Here is a 14,422-nt window from a genome sequence, read left to right as displayed (position 1 = left end):
TTTTTTTGGTTTTTCTCCGGTACCGGGAACCGAACTCACGACCTTGCGCTTGCCAGGCAGGCGCTTTTGCCGCTGAGCTAAATCCCCAGCCCCGAGGCCTACTGTTTTTCTGCTATATCACGATACCAAAAACTTGTAGGAAAAGTCAGGTAACAAAAGATAATACTATGGTTACAGAAAATGACCTCAGGGCAAAAACAAGTGGACTGGGAAGAAAACAGTGCTAATGTTTTTCAAATACTGTGTCCTTGGCTGGTGCTGAGCAGACAATCATAACTTCCAACAAGGAAACGGGCAGAAGACAAACTTTTAGACACACTCAGTGGAGCAGTAGGACAAAGTCTATAAGACCTGTAAACATCAGCTTCTTGCCTAGACTAGTTATAGGAGGTTTAAAAGTAGCTGCTGTGACTGTAGTTCCCTTGTAAAGCACTGTATTTAATTATGTAAAGTATTCCCTAAAACAGTTTACCTGGTGCTGTTGAGAACTTTGTATGAAGTTCACTGGTGGTTCGCTTTGCTTACTCTTCAACCTCAAGATGTTATCGGCATATCCCCAACTCAGGATAGCTGACCACTGAATATCAGTACTGTTCATGCTTCTCACGCCTTAGGAGGAAGGAGAAATAAAAGCATCAAACTACCACTGTTCAGCGGTTCTCTGATGGCCAAAACAATGGCAGGGTACGGCCTGAAGTTTATACAGAAGAATATCATTTCAGGCGGAACCATCTTTTTCTCTCCAAGGTGAAAGAAATTGAGTTAGATTTGATCCTTTAATACTAATAGGTAAGGGTGGAATTACACTATTTTTCTCCTGTGTTGTTTTCATTGGGATTTATTTGACTTGGAACTAAAATTACAGTACAGATTTTTTAAAAAATAAAGGTCAGTGATAGTCAATATTACTCCATCCACATTCTGAGATACCTTTCCTTTAAAAAATAAATACGAACTAAATACTATTTAAATAGCTTTCTAGATACTGGGTGCTAAATTAGTCAGTATGAACAACTTTTAATACTACAAAGAGAACTCTGCTAGGAGAAAAGCCACAGCTACACTATGAAGGGGTTTCAATCCCCTTGAGTGCAGGATTTGGCATGGCAGACTTTTACTCAAGGGAGTTTTCTATTTTTAAAGATTTGGAAATTTTTGATGCCCTAAGGACTGTTTATGATCAATGCCTTTTTGTCACTGTAGTAAATGCAGCATGAATGCTGTAAATGGAACTGGTCTCGAAACTTCCAATGTTTTAAAGCAGCATAAAGAGTATTTAGGAGAGAAAATATGTAGTTTATCTCTTCCAATGCCCAGCAGAATACCCAAAAGCTAGATAAACAGAACAAATATTTCTTGAATGAATTAACAGCACATTGAAAATATAATTTACAGATTTTTTAATTTTCTGATAATAACCAAATGTAAGCACCTGTTTCACATTAAAGGAATTGAGACATACTAAACAGAAGTTTCTACAGAAAAGAGCTACATATAAGGTGTGATCAAAAACTATGGTGAATTTTTCAATAGTTTTTTAAAAATTATTACAGTAAAAGACACTGTCATTATACCCCTCAAAATACTACCTCTTGCTCCAATCACACTTTCATTCCATCATTCTTGTTAATTTCTGAAGAAGTTCTCGAAGTCCACTTTCATAAGTGTCTTCGGTCGTGCTGTCATGGCTGCTTTGATGTCCTGAACTGATTGAAAATGTTTTCCTTTTAAAGTCATTTTGACTTTGGGGAAGGCAGAAGTTGCACGTGTAAGATCCAGAGAATAAAGTGGATGAGAATACAATGTAATGTTTTTGTACAAGCCTGCCTTTCTGCTGCATGTCACCTGCCAGGAGCATTCACTATATCTTCAATCACACCTCATAAAGACACTCATGAACGAGCACTTCCAGAACCGATTCAGAGGGCCAGAGATATAGCTCAGTGGCATAAGTGCCTGCCTGGCAAGTGCAAGGTCCTGAGTTCAATTCCTGGTACCAAAAAAACAAAAATAGAACTGCTTCAGAAAGTGGCAAGAACAATGGCATAAGTATGTTCAAAGCAAAGGTAAGAAGTATTTTGAGGGAGATAAATGGCAATCTTTGTTTTACTGTAATGATTTTTAATTTAAATGTTCACTATACATTTTAATCACTCCTTGCATCATGAGATCGCTCAAAATTTACTATAATGTTGTGGCAGATGCTCAGTTAGCCAAGTATCTCATTCTTACTTTTTCCTCCTTTCAGAAAAAGAAACTATCTAATAGAACAGCAGGTCTCAAATAGGGTTGCTTTCCAAAACATATGCTTTTGAAACCTATTTTCAAGGCTCTCCTGACTCTTGTTCTGTTTTGTTTGTTTAAGCCCATGGCTGTATGCTTCTGAGGTACCAGACTTATCTATACACTTCTGTATTTAATGCACTAGTGTATTTAATAAATGTGAAGTATCCACTTTTATCAAACTCATAAAGTTTTCATCTTGTGAGCATAACCACTTATTCTTACCTCCTTCCAACCCCTCCATTTATTTTATTTTACAGGATCTGCAAATAGCTTTATTGAATGGAATAAAACTGAATAGCACAACAGTCCTCCTATGCTGGGGAGCACTATTTCCAAGCCATTTCCCACTCCAGAAGTACAGAGCTTGCACAGTAAGGAATTAAAAGAAAAAAGTCATTTCTATATAGAAATCAGACTCCACTCCAACATCATAGACTAGACTATTTGCAAATCTTCACATTTTAAGTGCAGTGTTCCTTTTTTTTATTCTCCTTTCTGTCCCTATCAAGGGGCCTTAGTACTCTCCTTCGGCTGTCCAGAAGGGGTGAGGGTACTGTAGGGGAACAATGGTGGGATCCTCGTAGCACTACTGGCACGAGGGTATGTTGTTCCTTATTATAGGGGGAGCTGGTGCAAAGGCCAAGGGGGTGAGAATAGGTGGCTTAGGGCAACTCTCCATTGGCATAGGCATCCAAAGTCTGTCTTGACTCTGGCCTGTACCTTCTTAACTGGGAATAGGGCAAAAAGCAGTTGCATTGGGGAGGGGATTAGCCAAGCTCTGGGAAAGGGAGAAGATACCCACACCAGTTCCTATTCCTATTAACAGCCAGCAAACTGTCCATGTGAAAGGAGGAACAAATGGCAGGTAGGTTGGAAGAATCAGGCTGGTGCTGTCCCCAGCCTCTGTCCAATACAAGAGGAAATGAGGTAGCAAATGGCTGAAGTGCTGTGATCGGGTTAAGGGAAGTGAGGGAAAGAAAGTTTCCACTTGTGAAGAGCTCCCACAGCCCGGAGGCTGGAAGAAGCCAGACTTTGCTTTAAAGTGCTGTAGCTTCTAGCAGGGCTGGGATCTAAGTAAGCTTGGAAGACAGCAGGCCAGGCAAGGAACCAGGAACTATACTTTCCTGACTGGTATATGCCCTGCCATGTGTCTTAAAAGGGTTCCTGGGGAGGGTGTGCTGGTAAATCTGCCATTAGTCTTTGCTAGCCACCAACTATCTCTTGTTCATACACAAACTCCTTCCAACAGAAAGGAGAATAAAAAAAAGGAACACTGCACTTAAAATGTGAAGATTTGCAAATAGTCTAATACCCAATTTATATGAGGGACTACCCCTGCTCACAGCTGAAGGTTTTGGGCCAACAGAATTTATTCAGTATTGTGGCCCCAGCCGGGGCTCTTCAATAGAAGCCACATCTTGAGCCTGGAAGTTTCTTCCTGTTTTAGGGCGTGCTTGTGTCTATCACACACCACACTCATACCTCATAGAGGATCACAGGGAAATCCATATGGATGTGGGGGGGATCCAGCTTCATGACACTCTGAGTAATCAGATTCTTATACACCTGCCTCAGCTGGGCTTGCATCTTGGCTTGCTTTACGAAAACTGTCTTTTCATAGAACTCATGAGCCAGGCCCCCATCCTCATCACAGAACGTGGAGCCATGGCATGTGCATACAAAAGGGGATACCACTTGGCCTTGAGGCGTTCACAGTCTCCAGGCTGCCACCCCCTGCCGAAGAGGTGAAGGCCCAAAGGCCCTGAGTTTTGGAGCCACTGGTGCCTACCTCAGGGTTGCATGCAGACTCAGCAGCCATTGGGCTTTCACAATGCAGAGTGTGCCTCTGTTCACAGGTGGTGCTGCTGCTACCACTCCTGCTGCCTTCCACAGGCTCCCCTCCACTCATTCATTATATTCAATGGCACTGCATTTAATCTTTAGTTTTTCATTTACTGTGTTTTAATTCCCACTTTGTATTAAGTAATCAGAAATTTGAGCAGTTTTTCATTAAGGCTCGAGAAAATGTCAGAAGTTAAACAGAATAGCAGTACAGGTGAACTGGGAACATGCAAATCTCATGAAAGATATCTTCAAGGTGATCTTCATTATGTTTCATTTTACCTTGTTCCTTGCTGTAAGTCATCAGAAGGCAGAAATTTCGGGATAAACCGCAGATTGCTCTGGTGGGGAGAGCCTGCAGAGAGCCAAATCTTTCTCCATGAGGCTGGCTGAAGCAGACCACAGGAACAGGAGCACTTGGAGAACCCACATACTCCCCCCACTTCAAGCCTTTTATCCATGACAAAGGGCTCTAAAACCAAGAAAAGTAAAAAGTGTGATTCTTTTAAACAGATAGTAACTACAGAATTACTTCTAACTTAAATTCTAAACAAAGAGAAAATCTGATTTAAACACTTTGCAGGCAAAAATTATTTTATACCTTTTTACTTCCTTATCCTTCGCATGTAAAAATGTGTATACCTTGTTTGATTTTTATTCTGTAGCTCTGGCCTTTTTTTTTTGCAAGAAAATATCTGGTTAAAAATTCAAAATTTCGTCAGGTGTGGCACATGCCTGTAATCCCAGCACTCGGGAGGCTGAGGTAGTGGGATCGTTGCAAGTTCGAGGCCAGCCTGGCCTACAAAGTGAGCTCAAGGCCAGCCTGAACTGCATAGCGAGACCCTTTCTCAAAACACACACACACACAAAAAAAAAAAAACCCTCAAAATTTCTTGAAATTTGAACAGAGGAAAAAAAAAGTGTTACTAAGTACATTTGTTTTCTAGTCTCACCGAAATATCTAAAGTAGATAGATTTATGAGCACATGTGACACAGGAAAGCTCACTCGAGTCCGCACTCCTGAAGACAGGGGACAGCACTGTGTGCTAGGGACAGCAGTTTCTTAGTAGATGTTGGATGAATGGAAAAGTGTTTAGTGATGGAGTGTTATCAGAAGACTAAAGCACGAGATGCTCTAGAGCACACTAGCAAGTTCTAGAGAAGAAAGAGTGATTCAAGAATGGTAGGGTATGGCTGCAGAAGGTGAGAAAAGGCACCCACACACTTGCCAAAGACAGCAGCGGCAGTGCTCCCCCAGATCCCAAGTAAAAATTATCACGAAGGAATCCAGAGGGAAAAAACTAGGGCCGTCAGAACTTCTCCAAACAATCCTATTTTTTTGTTGCTGGTCTCCTTTTTTGACTGGTTTACATTTTATTAATCTTTTTAAAATGGATTTTCTTTGTTTTAGATATGTAAGAATTTAAGTATTTACTTTCAGCTTTTCAGGGGAAATGCCACATAAGTATAGTAAAACTAATATACTAAGCAAATTTCAGTTATTTCCACAAAACTTCTAATAATTTTTAGTGCAGTTTGCCTATGTCATTTTCCAAATGAATGAAAAGATAAGCATCACTGCTCTACATACCATGTTTTAAAAAAGAATGCCAACTGGGGGCTCTACTACATCTGTCAGACCCTTTAGGTGGCCTATAAAGAGAGTAGTCAGAAAACACTGAGCACCTTTGGAAAAGCTGACGGGTATCAGGAGTGCCCAAGTGGGAGCAGAAAGGTCAATGTCAGCTATTCTGGAACAAGTTCTCTTTCTAAAGTCTTTGGTCCATCAGTGTTAAAGTTGAGACAAAGTGTTGTTAAACTCCAGTTATGAGTTATCATTCATAATTCCTTGCCCCAAAACTCCTTTCATGTGAATTTCAGAGTTTAAATTTTTTTTTAATTACATACACAGACACAGTGGCAACTGTTTTACAGCTCAGTTTGCATAAAGGAAGTGTTTTATTTAAATGCACCTCATACAGCTCTAAGTGTTTCCACACAAGCATATCTGGGTCATCCAGATAACCCCCTGGGCTGTGCCTGGACACAGAGCTTGGGGCTTATGTTTGCATTCTTAGAGGATGCCATGGAAAGCCTAAGGAGTCAAGGGGCAGTGACTGTGGAAGGTTTTGCAGTGGCTCAAATAAAGAAATACAGTGGGATAAATGCCATTCAGAAGCACAGGCAAGCCAAACTCCAAGCAAACTGTTTTGAGAAGCACCAAATTCAGAAGCAGTGAGTGCCACTGTACACCAAGCACATCCAAGGGCCTGAGACACAAAGATGAGCAAGATAAGCAGACTCCTCTCCCCATGGAGTTCTGTTCAAGATTGGATGGGAGACAGACAAATAAATACATATACAGCATGTCAGGCGGTGAAAGTAAGTGCTCTGAGCAAAACAAAGAAGGGGACTGAGAATGGTGAAACTACTGTCAGACCTACCGGGGTCAGGGAAGACTCTCGGAGATGTCTGAGTCTGAGTAGAGTCCTGAATGGAATGAGGGAGTCAGTAAGGGACATCTCTTAGCACATGGAACCGTGAGTGTGAAGTTTCTGAAGTGGGGATCCAGCAGGTTGGTACCACATTCTCACTGCCAGCACATACACTGCTCAGTTCCTCTATCCACACCAACTAAAACAGCTAATTACAAGTAAGTGTAGTAGTAAACTAGATCATATTATTAAGTTTTCTGGATATACTGTTAAATGATTTTGACATGTTAAAGTAATGGATTATATTTAAAAATAATGACCCTGATAATGATAGTAGTTAAACTTATTTTTTAAGCCAGGCATGGTGGTGCTTCCCTGTAATCCCAGCACTCAGGAGGCTGAGGCAAGAGGATCGCTTTGAGTTCAAGGCCAGCTTGAGCTGCATAGTTATTTCAGGGGCAGCCTGAACTATACAATAAGATCGTACCTCAAAAAAACAACAAAAATATATTTTTAAGCTGTCAAAAAGTAAAACCTATAGCTTTCTACTAAAAAGCAAACATTGGCAATTTGATTTTAGTAAAACAACACTGTCTTATCACATTAATATTTTATAATTGAATTTTATAGCTGAAGGTGGTGGTATATATCTGTAACCATAGTACTCTGGGAAGCTGAGGCAGGAATATTCCAAGTTTAAGCCCAGCCTGGAAACTTACTGACTTAGTGAGACCTTGTCTCAAAAAAAAAAAAAAAAAAAAAAAAAATGCTGTGGGAGGGTAGTTCCATGCAAAGGCCCTGGATTCAAGTCCCAGTACCGCAAGAAAAAAAAATTTTACTAGTTAAATGAGTTTTGTTTATACTTAACACACATCTTTGACAAAGATGGGCTATGAGCACAAAAACTTTGTATCTAATGTTCTGTCTCACATATTTAAGTAATATTATTACAGGAAAAATTGTGAGTGGGCTGGAAACAGGCTGCACTCACAAGTCACTCCAGAATATTTGGAAAACAATTCCATTCACAATATCTTAAAAAATATCAAGTATCTAGGAATCAACCTAACCAAGGAGGTGAAAGACCTCTACAATGAAAATTACAGAATATTAAAGGAAAGAAATTGAAGAGGACTTAGAAAATGGAAAGACCTCCCTTATTCATGGATTGGAAGAATTAATGTGAAAATGGCAAAATTGCTAAAACAATCTATAAATTCAATGTAATTCCTATTAAAATACCATCAACATTCTTCACAGAGGTAGAAGAAAACACTCCTAAAATTCATATGGAATTAGAAAAGATTCAGAATAATCAAAGTAATCCTCAGCAAAAAGGGCAAAGTGGGAGGCATCATAATACTAGATTTCAAGCTATACTACAAAGCCATAGTAACAAAAACAACATGATACTGACACAAAAATAGCCAAACTGACCAACAGAATGGAGCAGAAGATACAAACAAACCCATGTACCTACAGCATATGATTTTTGAAAAGGGGGCCAAAAATATACATTGAGAAAAGACAGCCTCTTTAACAAATGGTGCTGGGAAAACTCGATATTCACTTGCAGAAGATACAAACTAGATTCGTCTCTCACTCTGTCATGGCTACTTTTCTCTCACTGCTGAGACAAAATACCTGATGCCCATGCCAGCAGACTGTCTTCCTGTCCCTGGCATGGCACTTACTGCACAGGACATTGCTTTAGCTGCCTGTGCCTGTCCTGCTTGTATCTCTAAACCAAGGCTATTCATTTCTGTGTCCTTAGAGTCTGAGTGAGTCTGGCACTTCAGGAGTCATCCCATAGGTTTTGCTGAACTCTGCTGAAATCCCAATTAACATACCGGATGGGTGATTTCTTTGACTGGTTCCCGGGTCTCCCTGAAGGCAAACTGCACCAAGAGCCCGACAGCAGCAGGAAGCTCGCCTTCAATGTTGAGCTTGCCTCCCGTCCTGCTGGCATGGGCCGTGTGGAACAGCTGGCGTGGGGTCTGTCCATAGGTTTTTATCATGGTTTCTAGTGCTCGTCTCTGAACTGGATCTTCTACTGCAGAGACATCCATCCCAAAATATGTCTGTAGAGTGATAAAGGGAACAAAGTATGTATACAACTAGAAAGTAAGACTTGGTAAAAATACCAAAGGGAAATAACACTTTGTTTTATTCTGTAGGCAATGCTTTTACTCTTCTCTATTTCAAATGTGAATGATTTAAGAATGTTTTATATCAGGTTAACTCTCATTAATAGTTTCACTTAGATCAGAACAGAAGTAATCAATGTTTCTGATGAGTGACAAAACAACATATCTTGCCTGATTGGTGCTCATCAGGTATGTTTAGGGTCTGAGAACATTATATAAGATTTCGTGTATAACATTAAATTATTAAAGGAGTTGCTTGTGCAAAGTGATACACAGGAAAAAGCAAAAAGAAGTTAAAATGCAATGTTGGCAGGTAGTTCAAAAGAAAATTTCAGTTTTAATAAAAATTCCAAACTCTTTAATATTCCAAACTCTTTAATATAAAGGGTGTTACCTCTTGCTGGGTCTAAGGGTTGCCACTGTGTTTCCTTCTCTGTTGCTAAAGCTAGCAGTCGGTGCCACACTTGCCATGTGTTATACTTTTAGCACTGAATCAGTTACAACAGCCTTTATTTACATGTTTAGACATAACACTCCTCTAAGTGCCAAAATAAAGTTTCAAAGACATTCTAGAAGGTAAACAGTCTTCACCACTGCTGCCCTCAATCCCCACTCCAGCACCAAGGATCAAATGTGTGCTACAATGCTTATCTAGGCAGGGCCATTCAGAGGGTTACTTGACTTAACGTATTTTTAAAAATCAGACAAAGGTTGATATTCTTAAGTTTATTTAAACATGATGTTTCTTTATATTCTATGGCATCTGTGTATTAATGGAAAATAAAGGCATTTCTATATGCCTTTAAAAATGCTAACACTGACCAGGGATATAGCTCAGCAGCATAGCGCCTGCCTGGCAAGTGCGAGGTCATGAGTTAGATTCCCGGTACCACCAAAAAAAAAAAAAAAAAAAAAAAAAAGCTAATACTTATTTGTACTTAATTAGGTGGCAGACATTATCCTATATGAATTTAAGCCCTCATATATGAGTTTGGTTTTATCATTCACTTTATAAATGTATACATTTAGCTACAAAAAATTTTGATTATCTGCCTAAGGTCACAAGGCAAGTTGCAGAGCCATAGAATGAAGACGTAAACTCAATTCTGGATTCACAAGCTATGTTTTTCTCATTATTCTTAGTTGTACCCCTAGATTGAATTTTTCTAACTTCTTAGAACAACATTATAAATATACCCTTTTAAAAATACTAAAGTCCCAAAAATTGATAAAAAAGAATTCTAGTCAGACGGGAACCACCTTGTATATTTTAGCCTCTAAATACCTTCAATATGAATGTACGTAAGAATATGTGTATACGTGTGACTGAAAAGATGGTGCAAGATTATAGGCATAGAGTATACTGAGGTCAATATTAAAATGACTAATTGCTCTAAAAGTTGCATTTTAGGATCAAATATGAAGTTCAAAAGTTAAACATCAACCTTGACCTTTACTTTATACTTAATGCGGTTTAGGGCATCCTACCCAAAGACACAGTCCCTTGGCACACTGAATATTTTGAGTTGGAGGAATGTGAGGAACAGCTTATGCAGGAAGGATCCGTTTGCATAAGGAAAAGGCTACCCTGAAGAAGGTGTCCTAAACCTGAGAAGGACCCTTTGGCCTTCCCCTGAAGCAGGTCAGAAGACCCAAACGTGAGAGGTGTCCTCCCTCAACCAGGAAAGGAACATCCTTAGCTTCACAGACAGATGAAGCCACAGTGAGATGAATGTGGACCCACGTGCCTCACTATTTCCCCCAGCTCCCTGCAGCGGTGCTTGCCTCATCTCCTTTTGCTCTATCGTAACTCTGTATGCTTTTCTCCTATTGATATCTCTTGTTACAGGGCCCAGCCAGTGAACCAAGATAGAAGAAAAAAACTAAACATGTTTTCCTCCTCTACCTGCTATTGTTACACACAAAATTATTATTTGCCAGTCTAGCAGTATTATTATTTTTCAAAATAAAATTACCCAAAGCATATATATATCTTCTAGTAGAATAATCAGTAAACCTATATTATACTCTCTTTTAGACTGTAAATCTCCTAAGGAATTTAATTTTATGTTACCTTGAAGGTACCCCAAATAATTAGAAAAATCAATTAAAGAAAAATTTATTTTTAGGCTTTGGAAATGGATTTCTGACATAAAAAAGCTCAGATACAGTGGGCATAGTGGTATAGGCATTCTGGTAAACTGAGGTAGGAGGATTATAAGTTTCAGGCTCTGCCTGAATAATTTAATAATTGCTACAAGGCCAAGACCCAGTCTAATTCAATCTACTAATTTTAAAGTTAGAGAAACAATGAACTTAGATGTCTTTTGCAGTGGATTAACAGCTAATCTGTTGTGTTTATATTGAGCTGTATTAGGAAGTATTAGGAAGTATCTTTCTCCTCATAAGTTGCTTTTTAAACCTCCCACTCCTTGAGGCCTTTATTTTGCAGACCTCAGTGGAACTCGACCACTAGGTCGAGGCCCATCATCCCGCTGTTCCTCCTAATGGTTGCCTAGCGGTTGCCTCTGCACCCCTAGAGCCCAGCAAATCAAGTATTTCCTGAACAGATAAGGTTTTAAAAAAGGTTCATCTGTCACTTTTTTTACATAAAGAAGTACATGTGAAAGTAGCCATTCTACTTCTAGGAATTTATCTTAAAGAAGTAAAGACATACATACAGAAATAACCTCAGGGAGATTCACCTTAATTTAAACAGCAATAAATCCTAACTAAATATCCAATGACAGCACACTGGTTAAATAAATTATCATACAGCCATACTTTAGGATGATAAATAGCCTTTAAAAATCATGTAGAATACTCAATGACTTGAATAAATTCAAAAGTATATTGTCTAGAGGAAGGAAAAGGTTACCAAATATTATTATAGTATTGGAATGATTATATATATATATATATATATATATATATATACACATATAAAGCCTGGAAGTTTTTCTATTTTTGAGACAGGGTCTTGCTGTGTAGTTGATATTGGCCTTGAACTCATTGTGTAGCCGAGACTGGCCTGGAACTTGCTGCGATCCTCCTGCCTCAACTTCCCAAGTGCAGGGATTACAGGTGTGTGCCACCATGCCCTGCTGGAAGGTGGTTTTGATATTTATCTCTGTATGGTGATACTGAAGCTTATTTTTATTTTATTTTATTTTTTTGGTTTTTTTCTGGTACCAGGAACCGAACTTACGACCTTGTGCTTGCCAGGCAGGCACTGTGCCACTGAGCTAAATCCCCAGCCCTGAAGCTTATTTTTAAATTTCTTTTTTGGTATTTATCTCTGAGTGGTGACATCAAAGCTTATTTTAAACTTTGTTTATATATTTTTCTAATAAGGCACATAAATTACTTCTGCAATAAGGAAAAATGCCATTTTAAAACAGAACATGTATGTAGGATAGCATGCAAAAAAGAGTTAATGGGCCGGTGATACATCTCAGCGGTATTGCACTCGCCTGGCAAGCTTGAGGTCCTGAGTTTGATTCCCAGTACATTAAAAAAAAAAACAGTTAAGACAGCAAAAGCTGACAGTCTCCTTGGAGAGACTGCCTTCTAGGCAGCCTGGGCTAGTGTCTGGGAAGTCTGTGCCTGGTTCCCCCAGACTATGTGCTGTGCTCCTTTCCCTTTTTATGCTACATTCTTCACTGGAAAAACCACAGCCATCTGCTCAGTTCTTAACTTCGCCTAGTAAATTACTAAAATGGGGAGGTGGTTTTAGGAACCCCTACCTACCTCAGATAGCACCTAAGAGTTTTTTAAAATAATGTTTTTCTCTTTTTCTTTGTGGTACTGGGAATTTACACCAGGGCCTTCACACTTTTAAGATTATTTTTAAATTAATTTATTTTGAAGTAAGTTCCTGCTAAGTTGCTAACTTGCTCACACTGGACTTGAACTTTTGATCTTCCTAGCTCACTTCCCAGAGTTCTAGGACAGCACTGCCATTCCCACTCTTCAGGTATTTTAAAATATATAAAATATAGTCAGGTGCAGTGACATATGCCTACAATCCCAGTGAGTCAGGAGGATGAGGCAGGAAGATCAAAAGCTCAAGTCCAACCTGGAAAACTGAATGAGACTGTTAAAATAAAAAGGACTAAGAGTGTAGCTAAGGGATAGAGTGGTTGCCTAGCATCTGCAAGGCCCTGCATTTGTGCACTCAGTACCACAGAAAAACGAATAAAACAACCTGAAGAATACTGTGTAAAAATAGCAACAGTTGAGTTTAACTGCCAATTCTCTTTAATAATGGATATATTAAAGGAACAATCTAACAGCAAAACTTAAAATATTCAGGTTCTATTTTACGTAATGTCCAATGACTTAAAAATGATTTTAAAAGTCACTTACAGCAGGATGGAAAACATTGATGGCTTGAACAGAAGCTTTCCCCTTTTGCTTGTACCCGAACACCAAATCAATCCAGTGACAGATGTTCTGGGACACGTGGTCAGACTCCAGGGCCTGTCGGTGGATGAGGATAAAAAGTCGAGGATCGTTTCGTGCCCAAGGAGGAAGGTTGACATGATTAACCCGTTCACCATTCTGACGCACACCAAAATCAAAACCTGAAGGAGAAAATGAATACAAATTGTTAGCTCCCCCAAGCCATGCTTCATTCCATCAATGGAGCAGGCCTTATGAGTTCTAGGGAATAGCTGATTGCATACTACAACCAGGAGCACAAGAAAGGAGTATCCACCTTCTTAGTAAACAAAATCACTACTCATCTCCTTTTTTCTCTACTGATAAGGCTATGTGGATAAATACCATCCTAATTAAAGGTAAAATCCTTCAACTTATCCTTTTACCACGATGAAGAAAAAGCAGAAAATTATTGTGCTTGAATTCTAATATTCCCACTAATACAATTTTCAAATGTTACAGTAAGTGCTTAAGTATCCATTCAATTATAAATTTGGCTAAAATCAAATATAGTTTTAATAGAAACATTTCTGGAGTAGGGGTATTAACATTTTAATAAATTTAAAACTATATTTAGTAAATATTAATATTCTGTAGTTTAAAAACTCAACTAATATAAAGAATACACTTTAGAATGATTTGTTATAGTCTATTAATTTTATGGTAAATCTATAGTCTCATCTGACTTCCTTTCTACCAGGTTATGGACTTCCAGTATTTCCGTTTAATGGGGCCACAATATGTAAACAGGAATTGCTGTAGGCTGCATATAAAATATATGATACAGTGAATTTATATAAGTATAAAACTTCTTTTTTATATTTTAACTTATTAAATTATTTTATGAAACAAGTCCATTTTAATAATCAAATAATAAAACTTACATGGTTGCTTGATAATAACAAATGCCTAACTCATAGACACACGTTTAGGTAGGCTAAAATACTATTATCATAATTGCTGTGCTTTGCTTGCCAAATCGCACAAGTGCATGTAATGGTTGATAAATGAGTTTTGATTCTACTGATCATAGGTTCCACCACACTGTTCCCTTACACATGAGCACCATGCAACAGAATCATGAAAAACAATCACTAAAAGCACATAAGAATGTTAGAAGTTTATGATTATATGGTGTTGCATTACTAGCTGAATGTGGCCTTTGGGCCACAGGTTGGGTATATTCATACTAAAAATAGTATCAACATATCAAATAAGAGAGTTCTTGGCATATAATTTAATATTTAATTGATTAGTTTACTAATATA

At 38.6% G+C, this 14,422-nt stretch overlaps 1 protein-coding gene across 8 annotated transcripts in view; it reads right to left on the bottom strand.

Annotated features, from left to right (window-relative positions):
* The window catches only part of Lyst (lysosomal trafficking regulator), a 209,662-nt gene that overhangs the window by 22,296 nt on the left and 172,944 nt on the right, over positions 1–14,422 (bottom strand). For 7 of the 8 annotated variants that reach the window (XM_013504692.1, XM_013504691.1, XM_013504690.1 and 4 more), the window contains 4 exons: positions 13,080–13,297; positions 8,415–8,645; positions 4,411–4,600; positions 473–609 (listed from right to left, as the gene is read on the bottom strand). In XM_013504692.1, the coding sequence (XP_013360146.1) occupies positions 473–609; positions 4,411–4,600; positions 8,415–8,645; positions 13,080–13,297 (776 nt within the window). Of the gene's footprint in view, positions 1–472; positions 610–1,594; positions 1,991–4,410; positions 4,601–8,414; positions 8,646–13,079; positions 13,298–14,422 lie in introns of those variants that run through there. The other variant, XM_013504696.1, reaches the window with a different exon arrangement.

Source organism: Chinchilla lanigera, unplaced genomic scaffold, assembly GCF_000276665.1.
Source record: "Chinchilla lanigera isolate Chin_1 unplaced genomic scaffold, ChiLan1.0 scaffold00091, whole genome shotgun sequence".
Classification (NCBI taxonomy): domain Eukaryota; kingdom Metazoa; phylum Chordata; class Mammalia; order Rodentia; family Chinchillidae; genus Chinchilla; species Chinchilla lanigera.
This window is presented reverse-complemented; position numbering and strand designations above follow the sequence as displayed.